The sequence below is a fragment of the Chinchilla lanigera genome, unplaced genomic scaffold, assembly GCF_000276665.1.
Source record: "Chinchilla lanigera isolate Chin_1 unplaced genomic scaffold, ChiLan1.0 scaffold00007, whole genome shotgun sequence".
NCBI lineage: Eukaryota > Metazoa > Chordata > Mammalia > Rodentia > Chinchillidae > Chinchilla > Chinchilla lanigera.
In genome coordinates this window covers 31,318,194-31,344,920 of record NW_004955408.1, presented here as the reverse complement: position 1 = coordinate 31,344,920, position 26,727 = coordinate 31,318,194, and the positions used below count along the sequence as shown (strand labels likewise).

At 37.8% G+C, this 26,727-nt stretch overlaps 1 protein-coding gene across 1 annotated transcript in view; it reads left to right on the top strand.

Annotated features, from left to right (window-relative positions):
• Positions 1-26,727, top strand: part of Trpc7 (transient receptor potential cation channel, subfamily C, member 7) — a 148,086-nt gene that overhangs the window by 63,932 nt on the left and 57,427 nt on the right. The window contains exons 3-4 of the mRNA XM_013507541.1: positions 3,877-4,041; positions 11,935-12,151. Of these exons, the coding sequence (XP_013362995.1) occupies positions 3,877-4,041; positions 11,935-12,151 (382 nt within the window). The remainder of the gene's footprint in view (positions 1-3,876; positions 4,042-11,934; positions 12,152-26,727) is intronic.

Sequence of the window (26,727 nt, the reverse complement as noted above, 5' to 3'; positions counted from 1 at the left end):
ATCTGGCCAACGTAAGGCAGGACCAGCACTTGAACATAGGCAGCCTTGCAGCTGTCCATGTACTTAACCGTTCACTGGCAGAAAAAGCCTTCTATACTGTTGTGATATCTGGGTTGTGGGTGCTGTTGTCCCATAAGGCATCCCTTGAAATACTCAATGCGTGGTTAATTAAGGAAGTTTTGTAGCTCTGTAACAACTACTTCCTAAAACAGCACATATCTCCTTTATTTTTATTTTAAAAATAAAAGGAGGAAAACATTAACAGACAGACAACATTTTACAAACCAGCAAAAGAACAGTACAGACAATACAGAGTTACAAACAAAGTGGTAGGAAATTAACAATGCTTGTTGTATTACCCTCCTTGTGAATTAATATAAAGCCGGGAAAAGAATGAAGGGTGTGGTTTTCCTCTAGTCTATAAAAGAAATCGTAGGCCTTGGACTAAATAAAATCAAAGTAAGAACCACAGTTTAGTCAATATGCCCTAGAGTCCCCATAAACTAGCATTATATTCTCACTACTCTCGCCAGGCGCTGGGAGGAGCAGGATGTCCGGGTGAGATGTTACTAGAAACTTACTCTGAGCACAAATGTTACATTAACTATGAGGTTGATGCAAGTGGGCTACCAGGATAATTGGTTTGGAATGGATTCAAAAACCAACAGCCACATGACTTCTGGCTCTTCCTGACTTTGGGTCCTGTTTCCCAATCTAGCTAATCCCACACGCTCCTTTCTATGATACAGAATTTTGTCTCAGAGTCCCCTTCTATCCCTCCTTGCAGTTCAACTTCTCTTAGCTCTTGCTGTCCATCCCAATAATGGATATAGTTTGATTTGTTTTCTTTTACAAGGCTGCTCAGCCCCACATAAACCCACCTACCAAATTCTCAGCTCTAGCCCATTACAAACTCCCTGCTCTGAAGAGTGTGAATCCTATCATATCACGTCAGTACATTCCCTGAAGAATTCTCCTAAAAGTATGCCACACTCAAGGCCAGAATGGCTCAGAGCAGGAATGACCTGGGCAAAGCTCTTGATGGCATCCACCCTTTGATCATTCCATTCTTTTGTGAGCTCGATATCAAAGAAAATAAGTCCAAGACAATACAAATTTTCTGAGTCCCATTCCTTTCTAGACATGGGCTTTTCTTCTACTGGTTCCACTCTGACCTTGCTTTTGAAAATCCTCTTCCCACCCTGAGTTCTTCCTGACTTTGTTCCTTGCCTGTGTGCCCTTTTGATTAGAGTTTTCTTTGTGTCCTGTTGGTATAATTCATTTTCTACTCTCATCCTCCTTGGATCAGGGATGGTATTTTTCTGTGCTTCAAAATCACAGCAGAAACTGGAAAAAAAATCATAGCAGAAAAGAAATTCTTTGATACACATTGAACCATATGTCACAAAGTTGACTTCCAAGGCCAGCCACAAGTATAGAAAAATGCCCATGAAAATATAAATATCAATTTGGGCTCCAGCTGTCAGCTTTCTGGGAGTATTGTATATAAAGTCTACCTGTGAAGCAAGGTTACTTTATTATGGAAGAATAAGTACAGCTGTGGAAATTAGCAAAGCTATAAGGACAGGAAGATAGAGTTTCAGGAGACCCCACTTACTTAGTTTGGACCACACGTCCTCTCAGGTAAGAAAGGGAAAGTGGGGATAGTCTCCACTGTGCTCTGTCTCGAAACCTTTGTCCACCCCCACCCCCACAGTCCATTGAGCTGACTTGGCCTGGAGAGAAGCAACAGAATAAGCATAGGCTTGGCTCCCCCAGACACAAAGGAGCTAATGACAGTGAATGCAAGGCATGCTTTCCAGGGAAGCTAAAGTACAGGGAACCACAGGGTGAGTCAAGTAGTAACTCATACTATTTCATAGATGTATGCCCCCACCACTAATCAAACTCTGAGTCTCTAAAGCAGGACCATTTTGGCACCATTCAAAAACAAAAATGACTACTTCCTGTGCTCACTTACCAAGCCATTTTAGCACCATGTTTTGATTAGACTCTGAGAGTTACTGAAACATCTACACTATTTTCTGTTTGTCCCTTTTATTGTGAACCAGAAAAGGGACATAACATATTACCTACTGGCTTGAGGGTTTCTCTCTAGATTGAAAATTCATTGTGCCTATACTTGCAGGGAAAGACCACAATGGTTGCTATAAATCCAATAATGCCACAATAAAGCTCATTGCCATCTAATACTCAAGCTAATACAATTACCAGGGGCTATGAGACCCAATAAACCTTTGAGAGGATCCTGGCAGATTCTCTGCTACTACTGTGAGTCCCTAGAAACCAGAGATCTTTACAAGTACACAGTCATCTGCATTGAGAATTTTAGAATAGCTGTATTTACACTGTTCTTATAATGAAAAGGGAATGTCTTATATTTCCCAGGAGTATCACTGAACATGTACCCTTAATACCCAGTGTGACAAGTGAGGTGAAAATGGGCACATTACACTCCAAGGTACAGTGGGTCCCTTTCCACAAATCCCAACTATGCTTCTATAGAGTTCACCAGTATCCTTAGCAAGGCCAGAGAACAATCCTGGCAAATGGGGGGAAACTAATGTATATAAATTTAAACTTTATTCCCACTCATGTTACTTAAATATTGCCTATAACCAGCCACTGACTAGAACAGGGTCAACTAAGTAAATGGCCAAGTAGCAACAACTATTTGCAGAAAATCAATGTTTTAGTTGCAGCAACTCAAGTCAATGTGCGAGATCAAGGAAAAAAGGGAGCTTTTTTGTCTATGACTCTAGAGAGGCCTGGTAGAACATATGAGTGGAGCTTAGATAGTCTCTGAAGGGTCAGCCTCTATCTCAGCCTCTTTCCGTACATCTTCATTCTTTCTCTCTTTTTAACTGGCTTTGTTTTCTCGATTAGTTCACACAGTAGAAGAGTACTGTTATGATCTCCCCAGGTTACACGTTAACTGGCCACTATTTAGAGAGAAAACCTGATGGGCCCAGTTTAGGTCAAAGTTCCACCCCTGATCAAATAATAATATGCTGCGGGGATTAAGCCACATAACATAAAATGACCCTAAGAGGTCACTTTGTAACCTTGGCATTAGGGTATGACAGTTCCAGGAGATGGAAGTGGTGGTGAGAAGGGTGCGTGACATCCCAGACGAAACGTACACAGAGCATACGATGTGTCAGTGCTCCAGCAACCCACAGAAAGTGCTATGGATCCAAGCCAAACACCATTAAGATCTAACCAAAAATACTGAGTTTATGAGTTCTCTGGAAATACTGTAAGCATTTTTCCTCTGACTACATAGGAAAAGAGAGGGGGAACCGTCCTACAATATTTAATCCTCCCAAACAAAGTGATAAACTGTTTTGTAGATGAGAGTGTTGAGGATCAGAAAGGTTAAGTTGCTGGCCCAGGGATACTCAGCTAGTTTAGTGGTAGAGCAAAATTCAAACCCAAAATTCTGACTCCAAAATCCTATTCATGATCCATTCATTACTCAGTGCTGCTTCACTGAAGAATTCTGCCCAGAAATAAGTCTCCCCAGATCAGATTTTCAGCCTGAAATGGAACAAAATTTACCCCAAAGCTATTGCTTTCTGCATCTAAGATTTTCCCAGACCCTCATTTTGCAAAGCACTAGTTTAGCCAGTCCCTAGAGAGGTCTGACCACAGCACAAAGCTTCCTGCCATACTGTCAGAAGCTCCACCCACTCACACTCACTCTCACCTGGTACTTTCCTCAGTTAGTCTGGCTCTAACATTCAAGCCAATCCCCAAGTGAAACATTTCAGCCCTAAGTTGAATACTGTTTAAGTTCTATCGATGCCATTTTCCTGTTTGCGTTTTGTTTTTGTTTTTGTTTTGTTTTTACAGTTCGTTGCTCATCCTAACTGTCAGCAGCAATTGCTTACCATGTGGTATGAAAATCTCTCAGGCTTACGTCAACAGTCTATCGCTGTGAAATTCCTGGCTGTCTTTGGAGTCTCCATAGGCCTCCCTTTTCTCGCCATAGCCTATTGGATTGCTCCGTGCAGCAAGGTACAGACTGCTTCAGGTGCATGTCGTTTGCAGTTATTTCTTCTCTTCCTGGCATGATCTAAAGCTCACTTTGTTCAAATTAGCAGTGGATCTTTTCCCACTGTTTAAGAATACAGTTCTGTGCTGGGGATGTAGCTCAGTGGTACATCACTTGCCTAGCATGTGTGAGACCCTCAGTTTAACTCCAGCACCACAGAAAGCTAACAGAAAAGATAACAGTCCTGAGATACCTGGCAAAAGTACACAACAATTTAAGAGGGAAAATGTTAAGACCTGTTTTTTAAATCATTGTTTAAAAGAGCCAAATGATAAAATGGGAATTTTAAATGTGAAGAATAATCTACTTGGATCAATAACAGAATAGAAAGAGCAAGAAAAAAGGCACTTTTCTAATTATGCAATGTGCTAAGCACATCCTCCAAACCCATTGTATAATAATTATAATCATGGTAATAGTAACATCCAGTGCTTATTTAGTATTTTCTCTTTGCTAAATCCTTTTCATGGAACATCTCCCTTCATTATAATGCCTACACTTCCTGAAGTTGGTTCAGAAATGAGAACTAGCTAGTAGGCTGACTATTAAATGTGGTTCATATTGGGGCACTGCAGACCCTTTGCAACCTTTTCACTTTCCTAGCCTCTTTGATCAGACTTGACTCATGTGCACAATTAATTAGGTTATAAAAAGGACAAAGGCAAAAGAAGAACTCAAAAGGTGTAAGACTGGGTTTTTATCTGAGGGTGAATATCAAGTGACCACTAAGAGGAGGAATAGAATTTGCAGGTACCAAACTGTCCCACTGGCTGTACCATCATCCCCACAGCCCAGCCATTTATGCCACAGAAAGCACCAGCACCCCATCTCCAGGAAAGAGTTAGTGCCTAGAAAACAAAACCATGCAGAAATTTTGAAATATGGTTTGTGGGTTTAAGATTGTCTTTTAAGATTACAAAATTACATTGACCTAGTGATATATTTTTAAAGGAGTTAAGTTTAGATAATTAACATTCAATAGAAAAAGTATGGCTATGGGGAGATCAGTTCCACAGGAAATTTGATCAGCTAATGTTCTAATAAAAGTGTCACCAGTGAACTGACCCTCTTGTCAAGTCCAAGTATGGAGAATTCAGGTCAGATTGATGGGTCTAAGACTTCAAGGCTGATGCCGAGGCCACCCAGCTAGGCAGCCAATAAAACGCCTGTCTCAGAGTTGGGTGGGTCATAGACAGAGATCAGGCCTCAACTCCATCTTCCACAGAATTGTATAAAAAATGAAAGCCCTAAAGCCCTAAAGCAGAGATCAGGCCTCAACTCCAACTTCCACAGAATTGTATAAAAAATGAAAGCCCTAAAGCTGAATATTTACAGTATTCAACTTTACATCTATTGAGAATTTTTTTTCTAAGGCCATTGCATGCTGTGGACTTGCAAATCAAAATTCTCCAAATAACATGTATGTAAAGCAATGTTTCCCTGTCCTTTATTATAAGCTGAAAAAGATCAGGGAGTGAAACCAGGCTTAGACCTGAATTGGAGCTGGTCATTGGTTTTGGAGATGTTTTGAGGGTGGAATCATCTAGGCTGTAATGGAGGCTGGATTCTTGCCTTTGCCCAGAGCCTGCATGGATAGGCACACTTTCCTCTACTCTCTTTGAGCGTTAAAATTAATTCTAGGCTTTCAGTAATTAAGATAACAGTACCTTTATGGAGGAAATGCTGCCAATCCCCACTTTTGGTACAAAACTAAATGTAGTAGGTTCCAAGAAATTTGGACTAGCCAACATCAGATAACTGATTTGCTTCTGCCTGCCTAGTCACATGGGGAAAGATTCACAAAGAGACAATATGCCAGTCATTGACTAAATTTAGATTTCTGGTAGGTCTGAGACAAATCTTGGCAAATGTGCACATGTGATCAGCCAAAAAGGGTATGTGATTCTGGAGAGGAAATTCTTAGGCCTTGTAAATCTCAGAAGCTAAGTACTACCAGATGATATAGGGGTCAGACCTATAGCAGTGGTTAACTTCTGGAGCAAATGCTTACATGAAGGTTTGGCCCAAAATTGGGGCTTTCTCTTCTCTGTACAGATACTGATATGATTGACATTTGGTGCCCTAAAACTTCTAGGAAGACTGAAAAAAATTACTCGAGATAAACATGATCCAATCATTCAGCCACTTGTCATGTCTGTGAGCTTTCTAGATTCCAAGCACAGTGGCGGGGGGACATATTGATAGCTGAGTGACAAGTCTCAGTCTGTAGCATGAGATGACTCTGGGTGGCACTGCTCATTACAAGGAAAGATTCCCTCATTAAAGAGCTTGTCGAGCTTGCTCTGAGGCAGCCAAAGGATAGAAAAAACAGTCAAGATATTTTTAGTCTTCCCTTTCACCACTTAGAAAGGAATCTTTTCAAGTTTGGCAGCAATATTACTGGGAATTACAGAGAGGTCACATCTACTTTGTAACAAAACCACCCCTCTCTAAGAGTCCTGATGCACAGAATACATGTCCTCTCGGGAGGAAGGCACAGTGGAGAAGTCTATTAATAAGCTGGTATTTCACCACTCAATGGGGTCATTGCTTTTGTATCTATTTCTGTAATTTTATGAAAAATACAATGTCCTTCTAGGGATTCCATGTTCTAATGACATTATTACATCTCCATTTAAGAAATTAGACATTGATATTCTTTTATAAATGCATTCACAAAATGTCAGTGCCAAACTTCATCAGCTGGGTAATGTCCATCAGCATCCAGCAAATGTTGGAATTTCTTTTTCCAAACTAATGGTGCATTTACTTCCTAATAGTCGCTGTCCTAATTTAGGGACCATTAAGAACACCAAAATTACCTTAGCCTGCCAAGATGAACTCATTATTTATTTCCTATTGAATTACCAAGGCTGTTAACTCTATTTTTATATTCTTTTAAGTTTCTGAGAGTCCCTCAAAAGAGGAGTTAAGTATGAAGACTATGAAGCTAAAGGTTGTTAACAGGAATTCAGTTAATATGTTAATTGAAGAGATAAACCAAGTCAGAAATGGGTACATATGATGCTAAGTATAGACAGGGAGCATAGGACAGGTTTGGCATGATCAAGAAAAAAGAACAGTGATTTTGTTCATTTCTTATTGGCATCATGAGCCACTGGGGAGCCACTGGGAGATGAGTGAGGTCATCACCACATGGATGCAGGCAGTAGGTCTTTCCTAGAATTCTTTATCTTCTCAATACAAGCTCCAATGCCAAACAGCCTTTATAGCTATTAGGCTATTTTCCATCCTTTTCTATCCCGCTGTGACTCATAATTGAGATTGTGAGCTAAAAGAATAACAACCGTCCTCAAAGATTCAAACAATGCCTCAATAGCAGGAAGACTGGGGCAGAAGTCAACATATGAAAATGCTGAGGAAGTACGCGTGTTCTAATTATAAAGTGTGAAACGAGAAGATATTTCCTTTTTTACCTGTCAAATGTCACTTTTTATTTATCCCTGCGGTTATTTCCAAAAGTCACTTCATAGTCCAACCTGGTGCTTGTGTAATACATAATCTATCAGCCCTTACTGCCACACAACTTTGGCTTGGAGGAATCTCAGAGCATTAATTGTTAGCCTCCTCCAACATCCCAAACAAGGACATCTAGTGAGAAAGGCATGAGTGAGTAGCTTGTGAAGATCTCACTTTACCTTACCCCAAGCTTCAGACTTGAAAGGATCCTCAATCCACGTGGTCCAGGAGCCAACCAGGAGAACAGAGTGATTCTAGAGGCCTTGGTTTCCCCCACATTTGTCTCTACCAGAGAGCTTCAGTAGATTACAGAAAATCATGGCCAAGGAAGGAAAATCTATGTCAGGAAATAGAGTGCTGCTGCTCTTACTTTAGAAATACTTCTGCCCCCAAATCTGAAAGGATAGTCTAGCACCTACCACCCAGATGGGAGAGAACTGAAGATACCAGAGGCTGGTCCCTTTCATTTTGAACCCTGTCATAGCCCTGAAACATCATTCCCCATCTCTCCATCTAATTTTTTGTTGTTGTTTTGGTTTGGTTTGGGTTGGTTTGGTTTGGGTTGGGTTGGGTTGGGTTGGGTTGGGATTTTTTGAGACAGGGTCTCATTATGTGGTGGAGGCTGACCTTGAACTCGCTTATGCAGCCCAAGTGGGCCTCGAACTCATGGCAATTCTCCTGCCTCAGCCTCCTGAGTGCTGGGATTACAAGTGTGCATCACTACACTTGGCTCCATCTAGTTTTTACCACATTTTTAGCCTGTGTTCCTCCCCTCTACCTTTGGAGGGAAGGACCAACTCTCATACCCTGTTTTATCTCCATCACGTCTAGTGTCCAGCATCATGTTGCACATAGGTGGTTCCCCAAATGAGCTTGTAGGTCTGCTTTTGTGAACCCTTGCATCACTCCTTTTCAAGAGCTGGCCAAGTTCCATTTAAGTTTCCCCTCAGTGGAATTCTATGAATTCCTCACTGACATATATGTTAGGTACTTCCTACTTGCTTTGTGGGTACTGTGTTACATGATGTTGACTACATCAAACCTATGCAGGAGGTACTATTTTTATCTCCATTTTACAGAATAAACTGAAACACTAAGACATTGAGTAGCTTGACAAAAACAACTATGGAACTGTAGTTTAAATCTAGGGTCTCTAGTGCAGAGATCTGTCACTACACATAGACATACATACTGTACACACCTCTCTAGGTACATCAATAGCATTACAACATTCAATGTTTGTTGTACATATATTAGCTGCAGAACAACTGAGTTTGGAAAGGATTTGATTCTGACCTTTATTATCTGCCAGGACTTTTCTAGAAATGAGAAGTCAAAATCACCACAGAACAAAACCTACCCCTTTGTTTTCTTTCATTAGAAGCCCCATTTTGTAAATCTCATTATCACTGAGCATCTCTACAGATCACAAAATGAAGTGTGGTTTCACACTGTGACAATACCCTGACTAGAGACACCTAAATGAACATCCCCATATCATAAAAAACAAGATTCCTAAGCTCTAGATAGACATTTTGAATAACAATTTTGGGAGAGCATACTCAGGAATCTGCCACTAATTGAATCTGGACATCTAAAACAGTATCTGAGACACAAGGGGCCTTAAAGAAGTGCATGTTTCTTTTTGAAATGATTCCAAAGTTCACCCCCATTCAGCTTTCCAAATGTAAAGTAAGCCCTAGCTTGAGACCACTGGTAACTGCCAGAAAGTGAGGGTGATATTGGTGAAGGAGACTCTGTAGGTTTAAGACCAGGAATGTGAGTTAGAAACATTGTCTCCATGTTCTACTGCAACCATGGCCACTGACCTGCTTTGTCATGATGTGGGGATCCACAAGCCACCAGGTCCCCATTAGGTGCTTACACTTGTGGGTAGGGGCAAGAGTTGAGGGGTATGGAACAAAGTTATGTCAGCCAGTAAAAGGTGCCCACCTCTAAGGCTCTGTGAATACCATACACTTGGAGCTAATCCAAGAGCACTAATCAGTTGTTCTCACATTCATATATTTCTTAGAATAAAAGAATAGTACCCAGGAAGTTTGGGGCAAGCCAAACTTAATTCTACAGGGCTGAATCTCCTACCACTTTCAGTTCAAATGGTCCTAGTAATGCCTAAGATGTGTTAGTATGCTTTCAGATTCAGAGGTTCTGCATTGTGGACACAGTGGACTACAGTCCCCATCTCCCAAAGCTCTAGCATCAATTTTAATCTACAACTGTTACCTGATATAGCCTCAAAAATTCCACAGCTAAGGGCTGTTGGTACATACTGGTTGACTTCTGACCTTTCTTTGAGCTCATCTAGAGATTCTGTAAGGGATGGGGGTGTTCTCCATAGGTAATTTACTTCAAAATTTATCTTTGTGAATAAAATAGGGAATTTCACGCATGCGCGTGAGCGCGCGCATGCGCGCGCGCACACACACACGAAAAGAAAATAAATAAAAAGAAAAAGTCACTGAAATGATTGCATCTCATCTGATCTTTATCTAAGTTTTACTTGTTAAAAATATATTTAAGACTAGAATAAAGGAAAACAGCATCAATTCCTAATCTCATTTTTCCTCCCTATGAGGAAAGTGAGAAATAAGCTGAGTTAACCTTACAAATCACAGGGCATTATCAGGGTTTCTTTCCCCTATTACATTTTGCAACAAGTATAAACATTTTTACAGATTCATCTTCTGCCAGAATATAATAATATAAAAGAGGTAACAAGATGCCAACATCATTAGCTAGAACATTAAAAATCAAAACCAGCTATTTGATATATAAATCAAAATACAATATGGTTTAATTGATTTTCTGAATCTATGTGAGATATTTTATTTGTCCTTACACTTAATCTCTGCATTCTGAAATTAGTACATCTGTCTATTGTCAAAAATAGTCTATAGTCTCTATTTTTGTAAATAATAAAGCTAAACATTACAGTATACAGAAATGTTATTTATAAGATGCCTGTGGCCCTGTGAATGTCAAATATACATTCTCTTACATTCCTAAAGTTATTGTTAGTGTTACATGACACTATTAACACAATCAGGGTTTCCCAATGTCCAGACCTGACACATGGGTTTTAAAAGGGACAATAAACAGCTATTATTTTAATTCCAATTGATAAGATTTATAGCATCAAAATCATAACTAATCATGTTATACTATTAACTAGAATTAAAATGGGTGGTTATCATACTGAAACACATTAAAAGAGCATTATCAAGCCATCTGATTTACAAATGTTATATTGAACATAATCATAATTAGGGAAGTTTTACCTAGAAAAGCTTCTGTGATTGACTTTTTGTTGGATCAATACTATATCTCCTGGGTGACATTTCATTCCAGGACTATTGAATGAGGCAGAATCTTAATATCAATTAATCAGCCACCAGTTATAATTGAATATCTGCCCTGGAGAAGTAGCTGAACTTCAGAAAAGATCTCCCTCTTTGTTCTTGCCTTGTTAGTGTACCTGGATGAGGGGTAAGGTATGGTGCTTAGATGACAGTGATGACAGTGACTTAGAAAAGACTGAAGTGAGTTCATTAACAGGAGTTCAATAAAAACTTTATATGAAGCCCCTAATTTAATCCCCAAAGATCTAAATGGCCTTTGGATGGTAATGTCATGAAATAGAAAAGATGTGACTAACACTGGCTAATGACAAGGGCAACTTCTGGACCATTTCAGGCTTATGTAGACAATTACACAAATTAATATTAGACCATAAAGAAAACTTCAATTAAATTTACAAGTCTATGTTCCATAAACATGCTACAGCAAAATTAAAATTATTTAAAACAGGAAAAAGCCTTATCTGTCTGCAAAGTAACCCCAAGCTGAAAATTAATCAAAAGAGAAATTATAAAATATGTACAACTGAAAGTCAATGAAATGTTTCATGTCAAGTTTATGAGAATATAGAGAAAGCTATTTGAAGGAATCTGTAGCTTTAAACAAATTTGAAAACAATCTAAGCATAAAGCCCAAGGGTAAAACAGCAACAGGACACACCCAAAGTGTATTTTTAACATTGTGAACTATACTCAGATATTTTTCCAAGATTTGAAGAACATAAAATTATATCAAAGGGGTTGTGAGTATCTGTACAATCATATGTAACATGATGGTATGTCACTCTTTTCCACTAAGACTTCTAAATGGGAAAAAACTGAAGTTTTTGGTCAAGCAGTATCTCCCATGTAAGTGCAGGGAAAATGTTGTTTGATTTCTGTCCAAGGTGGAGGATTCTCTGATTAAACTTTGGTTTGATGAAATCAGTGTTTTAAAGATAGACCTGCATCAACCAAGAGCTTCCAGTATAACATATCTTGTACCCATTTTGTTTCCAGCTAGGACGAACACTAAGGAGCCCTTTCATGAAGTTTGTCGCCCACGCAGTTTCTTTTACAATCTTCTTGGGACTGTTAGTCGTGAATGCATCTGACCGATTTGAAGGTGTTAAAACCCTGCCCAATGAAACCTTCACAGACTACCCAAAACAGATCTTCAGAGTGAAAACCACGCAGTTCTCCTGGACAGAAATGCTAATCATGAAGTGGGTCTTAGGTAAGTAAGTCATTCTTACTTTCCCCTCCCCCAATTATAAAAGGATATTATCAGGTGTTGGGTATATCTCAGTGGCTCGGTACCTGCCTAGCATGCATGAGGCTCTGGGTGGTTTGATCTCCAGCATAAAAAAGAAATATTATTACATTCTAACTTCTGAACTGTCCCTCTTTTCATAGTGTACTCTTGACAGCCAAAATTGAGCATAAATGTTTACCAAGAAAATCAAAGTAAACATCTATACATGCTGGTATATTAGGTATATAGGCTTATAATGTAAATCCCCATTTTGAGAGGAAATATTTGGACAGAAATTTGTTAAGTACTTTTTGTTATGCATATATTAAGAGTATAAAGTGTGTTTTGCATGGAGAACATATTATTTTGATCAGTTGAATAGTTTCCTGAAAGCCTTAGGAAATCAAGTTCTGCTTCTAAAATAGAGTATAAAATTACACAGCCTAAAACACTTTTTGCTATTGCATGTCTTTGTCACTTTCTGATAACCGGGTTACCATATCTGACATCTACAATAACATTCCAACCTTGGCCCCCAAAAGACTCATGTGTATCTCTTTATGCAAAATGTATTTAATCCATCTCCAAAAGTCACCAAAGTTTTAACAGTTCTTGCACTGGTGAAAAGTCAAAGTCCAAAGTCTCCTCTAGACTCAAGGCAAATTCTTCACTGTGAGCCCCTGTATAAAATGTTTGAAAAAGTAAAATGCTTCTAGCATACAAAAATAACACAGGGTAAATACTTCCATCCCCAAAGGAGAAATAGGGGAATATATAGGGATACAAATAAATGGGACCAAAGCAAGGCCAAAACCAAGCAAGGCAAACATTAAATCCTATGGTTCCCTGTCCAGCACTCAAGATAAGCTGTATCAAAATATAAGCTCCAAAGGGCTTGGGTGACCCTGCCCCTGCAGTATTGCTGCTTGTAGCCCTCATACCCTTTCTCTTGGGTTGGTTCTGCTCAGTGTCTGTAGCTTTCCTCACACATTCATGTTCTTAACTTCTCCAACTTTCCAACTTTCAGGGGTCTCCACTGCACTTTCAGCTTTACTCTCACATCTTCACTACTCTAGGTGGAAGCCTCTCTTGCTCCACAAATGTTACATTTTGCATGTCTGTAAAATGTAGATGACACCAAAGTCTGCCTCTAGTTCAAACACGATGCAGGCCCCCTTGGAATATAGCTACAGAGGCCTCTGAATGCCCAAATGGATAAGAAATGTGAAATAAATCCCAGTGAACCAATTCCCTAGAAAGCCTTTCTGAATTAGGGCTTCCTGGAGTTCTCCTCTCAGAGCAAAGGCTTTCAAGTTTACTTTTCCCTTTTTTCACTCTTAAATCAATGAAAGGTGAAGTTCGGCTGATTCCTGAGATACCCTCAAGCCATCTCTCCTATTGTCCTGATGCAAAGTACTTCATTTCCTCTTAATGCTGGTCTTTTCAACAACCATACTCTCCAGTCTACCTACTTTGCAGATGTTTACTTTCTGATGAAACTGCAAACTTTTAAATCCTTTAGCTCACAATTTGCTCTTGATTCTCACTGTAGCTCTTTCTAAAAGCACCAAGCAGAAGTATCCATCTTACAACCTAAACAGTTGTCCCTCTTGAAATTTCCCTCACTAGACTCATTACCCCCCAACACTTAATCTCAGACTCCCCCAAAGTCTCAGGACATGAGGAAAATGTAGACAAATTTCCTGTCATAGCATAACATATATGGTCTCCCAATATAGTTTATAGAAGGTAGGGGAATTCTCCCTTGTCTTTTTATATCCCTCCTACTTTTATCCCTATCTCTTCACCTTCTTTCTTCTGTGTCTTTTTCCTTCTCAATCTTTCTTTACTTGGCTCTTCCCTTTTTCATCTGTCTCCCTCTAACTTCCTCTCTAATATTTATATAACTCATAGAATCTTCTCCCAACCTCATTTCTCACTACAAATTTTGTACCCAGTTTTCCCTGATATCTCCCTCTAAATATATAACATACCCTTACCACATTAGTATCCTTTGTCACCCTCCTATTTCCTTCTTCCCATACCAGACAGCAGAAGACTTTAAAAACTTTTTGTTTCTTTTTTTATCTTCTCTTCCTCCCTCTGGCATTACCCAGTCCCCAACCCACTCAGTGTTAGATAACTGATTCTATAAAATTACCACTGAATGCTGTTTTTCACCATTAAAGGACACAGCCATCCTATCTAGTGCACATAAACTGTGGGTCAAGTCTTGGGTTGTTGAGATGCTTATACTATAACCATGGATTTCTTCTCCAGGTAAGGAACACCCAAAACAGGAACTCATGGTATATCATTTCTCCACTAGCCCTGATAGATACCACTGTAATGGATTAGCCTATTACTAGTCTAGCTGATTCGATTGTATAGGAATAATTCTAACTCAGTGAACAATTTTGTGCCAAAGAGCCTGTCTGCTGAATCCACCATCACATCCAGGGAGACTCTGCAGAAACACCTGAAACCTGGCAAAAGGAAATCCTAAGTCTAAGTTATATTCAGTACTGTGGTGGAGGGATCAGAGGAGTTATTGGAGAGTTTGAACACTCAAAATCTCTGGCAAATAAGCTACTTGGTAATCACATATGCAATGTTTCATTAGATTATTTAATCTGTGTTCCCATCAGACATCATATAGGTTTAAGTTTTTGTAGGTTTCTTAGCTTATTTAATAATATGGGGTTATGTTATATTCTTTTATGGTTTCCTGTGTTTATTAGGCTGTTGCTTTTGTATATTTGTTCTTTCATTTGCTCTGATTTAATAAATTCCCTCCCTATTAATAGGTCTAGATTTTCCCCCTCATCTCAGCTCCCTGTCTACTTTCTTTGCCTCAAATCCCTGAGACAATATTATTAACATATTTCTTTGTTCTTTTTTTCCAAACACATAAACTCCTCCTCCTAAGTTTTTAAATTCCCATACTTAGCTTCCCCACATTCACTCCTATTTTCTCTAGTATTATTCCTCAATCTTCACCATCCTAAGCCTTTGGCTCTTCCATATCTTACCTAGCTTACTGTCCTCCCTCTCAGCAACTTCTGACAACCACATAGCTTTCCTCAACCATACAATAAACCACCTTGCTCCCATATCTCACCTCTGGCTCCACAAAATATCCTCTGAATACTCTCAGTACTCACCCTTCAACTCAAATAAAAGTATTTCAGTAAAATCAGACCCTATATCAGCCTTTTCTTCTCATCTACCACTATTCTGCCTTCAAATCTCCTCCTTAGTATCTAACACTCATGCAACTACCTACCCTTCTCCCCATCCCACCTCAACTATCGCACTGCAGAACTACCACAAATACTAAACTGTCATAGCACAAACAGATGAAGGGGGAGGTATAACTACAAGGACTATCATATGGAAGAGTTATAAATTGAATCTGTGGGTGCTGTTATAACTTGAAGTAACTCAGCAAAACATAGGGACATTTAAAATAAATAACTCAGCAAACCACAGGGACACTTAAAGTAAATAACAGAAAAAGTAGTTACCAGCACTGGACATAAAAAGCTGAAAACTATTCACAGGGAGGCAACATCCCACTAAGATCCCCATATAAGCCACAAACTTTCCTCACTTGTCTAGTCCCCCACCTGTGGTAACTTCTCAATAGAGAAGGGGAAAAAGAGGGGGCCATATATAATTACATGTATATATAATACATGTTATATATAATATACATATTATATTTATAATCTATATACATATATGTCATATATAACATACATAATATATACATATTTATTATATATAATATAATATAGAATATATATGTGACTGGGGAAGCAAAGAAATAGATCTCCAAACTGCCCAACTCCTCTAAAGAAAAGCAAGAGATCGCAAAGGGAGAAGAAAAAAATACCAGGTAGCAGAAATCTATAAAAAGTTCACAGAACAGATGAAGAAAGTAAGTGAGATCAAAGAGGAAATGAACTAAAAGTTCACAGCAATTTCACTTAATATGCCCACAGTGAATTTCACAGAAATAGGTAAAAATCTGGCCAAGTTAACCAAAAGAATTCAAAATTTGAATGACAGATTCAACAAGAACATGCAATCCTCAAAAAGATGTCATATAGAAATATCTGAAATAATAAACTATAGAATTCAAACATTGAATTCTATGTGAAGAAGAAAATGTGAAGACAAAGTGACTGATACTGAGGACAAAAATAGTGAATTGTGACAAAGAGCTCAAAGAAGCCAAAAAGAAAATAAGAGGACTATCCAGCAGCTACTAGATTACAAGAATAAGAAAAATCTAAGGCTACCAAGAATTAGAGAAAAACTAAAAGTAGCATAGATGGATTCACTTACATGCTCATAATTAAACACCAAACAATTATGATGAAGAAAATCTTGCTAAAACACATCTTTATTAAATTACCAGATATCCAGAAAAAAGAAAAAAACAATTAAAAGAAGCCAGAGAAAAACAAAAAATCACAGAGGCAAACCAATTAGAATCACAGCAGACTTCTCAACACAAATCCTAAAGGGTGGAAGAGCCTGCAAGAAGTATTTCAGTCCTAAGAGCAAATAATTTCCAATTGAGATTAACTTAGCCATCAAAGCTATCTTTCATAATGGATGGAGAAATAAGGTATTTCCATGAAAAAGACCAGCTCAGAAGATATATGAGTGCAAAACCAGCTCTAGGAAAAATACTTAAGAATATTCTCAAGAGAAACAATAAATTGCACACAGCTAAAAACACAGGGAAAAATACTGAGGTCAATGGATAAACAGCAAAAAAAAAAAAAAATCAGGAAAATAAAAACAAATGCTACACGAAAAGAGAAAGAAGGCAATGATAGTAGATAACCAACATACCTAAGTAATATCTCCCATTGTTAATGTCTTCAACTCTCCAATTACAAGACACAGACTGGAAAACTGGATCAAAAAGCAGAACCCAATAATCTGTTGCACTCAAGAAACTGGTATAACCCACAAAGATAGTCATAGACTAAAAATTAAAGGGCAGAACACAACATTTCATGCACCAGAACCCTGAAAAGAAGGGGAGGCTATTCTAATACCAGACATGGTCAACTTGAAGTTAAAACTGATTAAAAGAGGCAAAGATGCTCACCACCTACTAGTTAAGAGAACAATTCACAAGAAAAGATAACAATGATAAACATATATGAACCAAATACTGGAGCACCTATCTTCATAAAACAAAAGTTACTGAAAATAAAAGATCAAATAAGTGCAAACACAACCACAGTAGGGGATTTCAACACCTTACTTTTGCAAAGAGATCAACTAAGCAAAAAAAGAAAAAAAAAGAAAGAAATTTCAGAACTGAACCATACCCTTGAACATATGGACTTAACAGATATATAGAGTATTCCACCCCTCTACAACAGAGTATACATTCTTTTCAGCAACACATGGTACTTTTTTCAAAATAGATCACATACTACTCCACAAAGCCTACTTAAGTAAATATAGAATAGAAAAAATTCATGTCAGTATAGTTAGAAATGAAAAAAGGTGAAATCACAACAGTCACTGTGGAATTCCAGAAGATAGTAACTACATTGAAAAGTCCAACAAATTAGCAAATTTTAAAGTAATGGCAGGTTCCTAGACACCTACAAATGACCAAAACTAAGCCAGGAAGACATAAATATATTTAATCCAATCAAAGCAGTGAAATTGACTTAGTAATAAAAAATGTACCAAGTGAAAAAAGCCCAGTACCTGACGGATTTATAGCTGAATTCTACTTAACCTTTAAGGATACTGTATCACCAATACTCCTCAAGCTGTTCAAAGAATTTGAAACAGATGGAGTGCTCCCAAATTCATTTATGGAAGCCAATATCACCCTGACCTCAAACTCAGACAAAGACCCAATTAAAAAAGAGAACTATAGGCCAATTTCTTTATGAACATAGATGCAAAAATCCTCAATAACATGTTAGCAAATAGAATGCAATACATTATCAAAAAGATCATACATCATTATCAAGTAGGTTTCATCCCAGAGATGGCACAACATATGTAAGTTAATAAATTTAAAATATCACATAAAGAGGAGCAAGGTCAAAAACCACATGGTCATACCAAGCGATGCAGAAAAGTCTTTTGACAAAATCGAACACTGCTTCATAATAAAAACCCTGAAGAAAGCAGGTATAGAAGGGCCATACCTGAATATGATAAAAGCTACTTATGACAAACCAATAGCCAGCATCATACTAAATGGGGAAAAACTAAAAGCATTACCCCTAAAATCAGGAATAAAACAAAGTTGTCCACTATCACCACTCCTGTTCAACATAATACTTGAAACATTAGCCAGAGCAATTAGGCGAAAGAAAGAAATAAAAGGGATATATACAGGAAAGAAAGAACTCAAACTACCACTGTCTGCAGGTGACATAATGTTCTAAAGGACTCCACCAAAAAATTTTATAATTAGTAAAGAACTTCAGCAAAGTAGCACAAAAATCATTACCATTTATGTAAAGCAACAATGAATGAGAGAAGGAAATTATACAAACAATACCATTCACAGTGGCTTCAAGAAAAATGAAGTATCTAGGAATTAATCTAACCAAGGAAGTGAAAGACTTCTACAAAGAATATTACAATATTCTCAAGGAGGACATTGAAGAGGACATCAGAAAATGGGAAGATGCTCCTGGATAGGCAGAACCAATATTGTCAAAATGGCCATACTCCACAAACTATTACACAAATTCAATGCAGTCTTGATAAAAATACCAATAGCATACTTTACGGATTTAGAGAAAACAATCCCAAAATTCTTATAGAACCAGAAGAGACCCAAAATAGCAAAAGTAATTTTGGCAATAAGAGCAAAGCAAGTAGCACCACAATACCTGACCTCAACCTATACCACAGAGCAATAGTGATAAAAACAGCATGATGCTTAAACAAAAACAGACATGTGGGTCAGTGGAACAGAACTGCAGATACAGAAACTCCTCAGATATATTCAACTGTTTGATCTTGGACAAAGGGTCCAAAAGCATATGTTGGAGGAAAGACAGACTATTTAGGAAGCAGTGTTGAGAAAACTGGTTATCTATTTGTAGAAGAATGAAACTGTGGATACTTATTTCTCACTGTATCAAGGGTAATCAAAGATCTAAACATTAAACCTTCTGGAAGATAAAATAGGTATAACAACTGAAGACATAGGTGTAGGAAAGGATTTTCTAAACAGAACCTCAATTGCACAAGAAACAACAAGATTTAACAAATCGGACTGTATCAAAAGAAAAAGCTTATGTACAGCAAAAAAAAAAAAATCAATAGTGTGAAGACCCAACCTACAGAATGAAAAACAATATTTTGCCAGATACTCCTCAGACAAAGGACTAATTTCTAGCATATACAAAGAACTCAAAAAAATTAAGCTACCTAAAACTAAAGACCCAGTAAAGAAAGGGGTAAGAGAAAAATGCAGTTCTTGACTTCCAGGAAGATTGTAGAGCAGTTAAACAGCAGCAATCATCCTCTCAGCTGATTCAGAATCCATACACTAAAATATAACAATTTGGGGAAGAAAAGGAGATGAATCCCTAGGACCCAGGAAAGATATGAAGGGAGAATTGGAGCCCACAGGGAAAGTGGAGAGACAGACCTTAATGCAGAAAAAGCAGGTGGCAAACTATACTTTCTTCCTGACTCCTGGCTCTCAGCATGAGAGAAGAGGCTCAAGCCTACAGAGACACAATGAAGGTAGGTGGCTCCAGGGTCCTCCACAGAGAAACACAGCGGTGGAACAGAGCAGTGCATGTTGTGAACTACAACAGCTGGTGAGTGACTGCAGTCCAAGAATCCCCTGGAGAAAGTGCATGGCCAGATGCCATGCCATGTTAGACAGGGGCCAAGTAAACCCTGGACTCAGAGCAGCCATGGGCTGGCTTCCTATCAGGGTTCTAAGAGACTGAGTGAGGCACCACGGTGGGAGACATCTAGGTACAGGGAGCCAAGGTCAGGTTGGCAAGAGACATTCAGAGTATTGTAGGATTAAGAACTCAGGCCCTAACCTAAAACCCAGAGGGCAGGATCAGCCTGAACTTCCATGGAACTGAGAGCACCAAAATCAGGACCCTGCCCTATTCCTACAGCAGTTTTCCTGGGGATTGTCCAGCACCCTACTCTAATCCTCCTGCACGCTTTCTGGGATCATCCACCACAGATCTTGCCTTTGTCTGTCACCTCTGACCACCAGTGACAGTGGAAACATGCCCTGAATTGGACATTACAACAAAACTATAGACTCCAGAAGATAACCACAGGCTTTAAATCACAGAGAAATCTCTTTTATTCTTTTGATTTCTCTTTGCTGTTGTGTTCTTTTTCTTTTTCCTTGATTGTTTGTTTTTGGTTTTTTATGAGTGTAAATATTATTTTTAGGGTTTTCTTTTTGCTTCTTTTGTTCTTTTGGTTTTTCCTTCTTTCTATCACTCCTGTCTTCTTCAATAGTGTTCCAAAGCTTGGGTAATCCTCCTTTGTCCTTCACCATTGCTCCTACTGCCTCTTTCTTCTTTTTTTCTCTGTTTTTTCCTCTTATCCCTTTTAAATTCCCTCCCCTGAAGGTAGAATTGCTCTATTGAGGGAATATTGACTGTATATAATTTTCTGATGTGTTTTAGATTTTATTATATACCATAAGTCTTGCACCTAAAGATAAAGGTAGCAAGTTAACAGTTATAACAGTTCATTTTCTAGACTGTTCTTGATACTATTGTTATTACTGGTCATACTAATTTAGTTAAGGAGAAATAGTTGTTGTGATCAGTTGTTTTTCTTTGTATGACAGTACTGAGATTGTCTGGGAGTAAGAAGCAATATCGTAGTCTAGTACCAAAGAACTGGGTGCTAGGCCAAATAGGCAGCAACTTCTTATGCCTAAATTGAAGAGGCAAGATTTGGGGGCAAGCTCAAAAGCCAAGAGCCAGCTACACTTAAAAGACATCTCTGAAAAGTAGTCACTTCCTAGGGAGCTCTTTTTATAAGCATAAGCAAGGAAAACAAATTTTTTAAAATTCAATAATGAAAAGACACGTAGGTAAGTTACAACCCCAGACCTTCAGCTCACATAAGGCAAATCCAAGGGGCACTGAGGTAGAACAAATCAAAATCTACCCAGCTGAATTTTCTAAAGTGGTAGCAGCAGAAGTAATAAAGCAGATGAATGAAGATCTTGAAAAAACTCAATTAGAAATAATTTCACAGATAACTAGAGAGATTATGATCATAATAAAGGATGTGGTTAGTGAATCTAGAGTAGATACAAATTTTAAAGATAGAGCAGCTTAGGTAAGTGGTGGAAACCATGAATGCCCATCATAGGAAAGAACTGGATTCTACAAAACATTCAAACTGATATCCAATAGGTTAAAAATTCTATTGAAAGTATATGCAGCAGAATGAGCCAAAGTGAGGACAGAATACTAGACCTGGAAGACATGTTTGTATTTAATTAACATCAAGTGAAAGACTTCATAAAAGTAGCAAAAGACCATGAGAAATCAATCCAATAGCTCCTAGACAATGAAAAGAAGAATAACAAAAGATTGATCAAAATCAATGAAAACTCAGAGACAGCACAAAGACCATTTTTTAAAATACCATCCACAGAAGTAATGGCAGAAAATTTACCATGCCTCCTAGATTTTATTCACTCTTTCAGGTTCTTACACTAGTGAGACAATATGGTGTTTACACACACACCCCAAAATTCAAAGACCCAGTACAAAAATGGGCATCTGAGATGAACACACTTCTCAGATAAAGAAACACAAATGGCAAATAAATACATGAGAAAATGTTCAACATCATTAGTCATTCATGAAATGCAAATTACAACAACACTGAGACTCCATCTCACCCCAGTAAGAATGGTTAGTATTAAGAAATCAACCAATAACAAATGCGAGGTTGTGAAGAAAAAGGAACCCTCTGCACTGCTGGTGGGAAGTGTAGACTGGTGGAAGTCAGTTTTGAGATTCCTCAGTAAACTAGGACTAGAGGTCCCATTCAATCCAGCTATGCTCCTTCTAGCTATTTTCCCAGAAGAAATGAAAACATATCATAGCAATACATGTGCATCCATGTTTATAGCTGTGCAATTTGTAATAGCTAAATCATGGAAGCAACACAAATGTCCATCCACTGAGGGTTTGGTTAGAAAGTTGTGGTACTTTTACATAATGGAATATTACTTAGCTATAAAGAAAGATAATCTCGAGGTTTTATAGGAAAATGGACACAACTAGAGACCATAATCATAAGTGAAATAAGTCAGAACTGCATGTATCAACACAAATCCTTAAGTTAAAGAGAGTTTTGAAGTGAGGTATTTCAAACCCTAAAAAAAAACTATCTCCAACCCAGACTGATGTACCCACAAACTTATCTTTCAAAATCAATGGTGAAATAAGATACTTCCATGATAGTGAACACCTGAAGAAATTCATGACTTTTGTAGTTTGGGATTTTTGCAAGGGGAACAATATAATACAGGACACATATTTTTATGAAATCATTTATAACAGTCACACAAAGAATAATATACAGAGTGCAGGAAATCTGTCCACACACTAAAGACCAAAGAATTCAGCTGACAGCATGGATCCCACAATAATGTCCTGCATGAGTCTATCTCAAGACCTAAAGCCCATAAAATGCCTGCATGAGTCCAGCTGGAGGCCTAGAGCCCATGATAATGCCTCATGCAGGCCTGTTTCATGGATCTGCACTGGGAAGGCCCAAAGGTCAGGGGTGAAAGCTAGAAATTCCATGCCAGTGAGATGAAAGATCTGTGCTAGCAAGCTGAGGGATCTGCACTGGTGCCAGGAAGCAATGCTCAAAGTAAGAACCAGAGCTCTCCCAAAAAGTACCACAGCCATCCTCAGCAATAGTGAGGTCCCAAGCTCCTCTCCTTACAGGTTCTACCAGCACCAAACAGCTTTTACCAGCTCTCAGCAGCTTCTCTCAGCTCCCAACAGCCTCTCTTCTTCTTCTCCAGTTCTGCCTCTTATGCTGCTGGCAACAATCCGCGGGTGGGCCTCCCATATCCAGCACCACCCTTACTCAGTTCAGCTGGGTGTTATAAGGTGACCACCAGTTGTCAATCCACCACAATGACAATCAAACCAGCATTTCAAAAAGTTCTAAAGAATATTCTAGAAAGATATAACAAGGTGTACAAGTCCATGAACTCCAACCAAATGAATCCACCAAGCAAAGGAAGCAATTATCAGAGGGGAAACAAAAGGAACCAACAACAGGAAAATAATATGTCAAGGATAATTCAATACATATCAGTTATAACCATCAATATTAATGGTCTCGAGTCACCAACCAAAAGAAACATATTGGCATAATGAATCAAAAAGCAATATCTGACAATATGCTGCATACAAAAAACACATGTAACTCAAAAAGAAATACAAAACTGAAAGTCAAAGGATGGAAAACTACATTCCATGTGACAGAAACTTGGAACAAAGGAGGGGTAACTATTCTACTTGCACACAAAGTGGATTTCAAGCCAAGAGTTATCAGAAGGGACAAAGAAGGTCACTACATATTTGTTCAGGAACAATCTAAGAGAAAGAGATAACAATCATAAATATATATGTACCAAATACCAGTGTGTCCAACTATATAAAACGAACATTAATGGACATGAAAAATCAAATAAGCACTACTACAGTTGTAGTTGGGGACCTCAATACCTCACTGTCACAAATAGACAAATCAATTAGACAAAACATCAACAAAGAAATGTAAGTGAAATAAATAACAACAACAAAACATACTTTCTTCTCAGCTGTACATGGGATTTTCTATGAAACAGACCATAAACTAGCTCATACAACATACTAAAGTAAGCAAAGGAATTGGAATTATCCCATGCAATTATCAGATCATACTGCAATAAAATTGGAAATCAATGGCAAAAAACACAAAAACTGAAAAAACACATGAAAAAATAATACCCTCCTAAACAAGATTCACAGATGAAATTAAGAAGGAACTAGACAGTTTCTACAATTAAAAGATAATACCAATACAATACACACTGACACTTGTTTCACAAACAATTCTTTCCACGAACCTGGTCACCAATTGAATTGGTCATAAACCAAATCAAATTCAATAATTAGGATCAATGTTGACCTTATGGGGAAATTTAACTTGGTTTGCAATCAATTCAGTTTATGATCAAAACTGCAGAAAGAATTAAGTTTGTGAAATGATGTACCACCATACCAGAATTTATGGAATACAGTGAAAGCAGTCCTATAAGGGAAATTTATAGTGATTAACTCTCACATCAGAAAAACAGAGTGAGCTAAAATACATAACCAAATGTTGAACCTCAAGGTTGTAGAAAAAGAAGAATAAGTTAAAAATCACATATGAGGAAGGAAATTATAAAGATCAGAGTAGAAATTAATGCCATGAATAGTAAAAAACCAACACAATGAATCAAAGAGTTTGTTCCTTAAAAGAGTAAATAAAATTGACAAACCCTTAGCCAGTCTTTTCAAAAAAAAAAAGGCTCAAATCCATGCAATTAGGAATGAAAAGGGTGAAATCACAACAGATCCTGCAGAAATCCAGGAGATCATCAATACCTATTTGAGGAGCCTGGAATCTAATAATATGGAGGCAGACAAAATGGACAGATTCCTTGATACATATGAATTACCAAAGCTGAATCAGGAGATGTAAAAATTCTAAATAACCCAATATTAGTCAGTGAGATCGAAGACGTAATTTTACAACTACCAACAAAGAAAAGCCCAGGCCCTGACAGATTCACTGCTGAATTGTACAAGAAATTTAGAGAAGATCTAATGCCACTACTCTTCAAACTCTTTAATGAAATTGAATGGGAAGGGCCAGAGATATAGCTCAGCAGCACAAGCCCCTGCACGGCAAGTGCAAGGTCCTGAGTTTGATTTCTGGTACAAAAAAAAGAAAAGAAGAGATTGAATGGGAAGCAATACTCCCAAAATCATCCCTGAATCAAGTATTACCCTGATACCAAAACCACAAAAGGATTCAACCAAGAAAGAGAACTTCAAGCCAATATCCCTAGTGAACATACATGCAAAAATCCCCCAAAAATACTGGCAAACAGAATGAAGCATATCGTCCAGAAGATTATACACCATGACCAAGTACGATTCATCCCAGGGATTCAACAATGGTTAAACATGTATAAATATAAAGCCATAATAAAACACATTAACAGAACCAAGGACAAATCCATATGATCATCTTAGTAAACACAGAAAAAGTATTTGACAATGTCCAACACCCATTTGTGATTTTAAAAAAGAAACCTACAGAAGATTGAAATAGAAGTTCTTTTTCTCAATCTGAAAACGCTATCTATGACAAATCAACCACCAACATCTTACTACATGGTCAAAAACTGAAAGCTTTCACTCTAAAATCAGGAACAAGACAAAGGTGCCCACTATCACTACACCTGTTCAATACAGTTCTGGAAACATTAGCCAGAGCAATTAGACAAGAGAAAGAAATAAAAGAAGTATGATAGGAAAGGAAGATGTTAAACTATCATTATTTGCAGAAAGCATGATACTTAACATAGAAGACTTCAAAAATTCCACCAAGGACCGGGGATTTAGCTCAGTGGCACAGCACCTGCCCGGCAAGCACAAGGTCATGGGTTCAATTCCCGGTACCAAAAAAAATAAACAATAAAAAAAAAAAACTCCACCAAAAGACTCCTAGAATTAATAACCAAAGTCAGTAGTATAGCAGGATACAAAGTCACCACTCACAAATCAATAGCATTCCTGTACACAGATAACAAACTCACTGAGAGTGAAATTAGGGAAACAATACCTTTCGTGGTAACATTAAAAAATGAAATACTTTGGAATCAATCTAACAAAAGAAATAAAAGATATTTACATTGAAAACTATAGTACTTGGAAAGGGAGACTGAAGAAAATAACAGAAAATAGAAAGATATCCCTTGTTCTTGCATAGGCAAAACCAACATAGTGAAAATAGCCATACTTCCAAAATTGTTATACAGATTTACTGCAATTCCAATCAAAATACTAAGGTATAACTCAGAGAATTAGAAAAAATAATCCTAAAATTCATTTGGAACCAGAAGAGACCTGGAATAGCAAAAGTGATTCTGGGCAACAAAGGCAAGGCAGGGAGCATCACAATCCCTGACTGAAATTATACTACAAAGCTACTGTGATAAAAACAGGATCATGTTGGGAGAAAAAAACCAATAGCAGTTCATAGCCAATCTTTTTTCATCTATACTTCTCCACTTCCCTTTTCCTTACCCTTTTATTATTTTGAAGCAAAATCTAGATATCATAAAATTTCCCCTATAAAAATTTGTGCATATCACTAATAGTCTCATTTTCCCTTTTTCAATCTTTTTTTCTCTGTGCTTCCTATTCACTGATATTTTTATAGTGCCTGTAGTTATTAACACTAATCATTAAATGCTT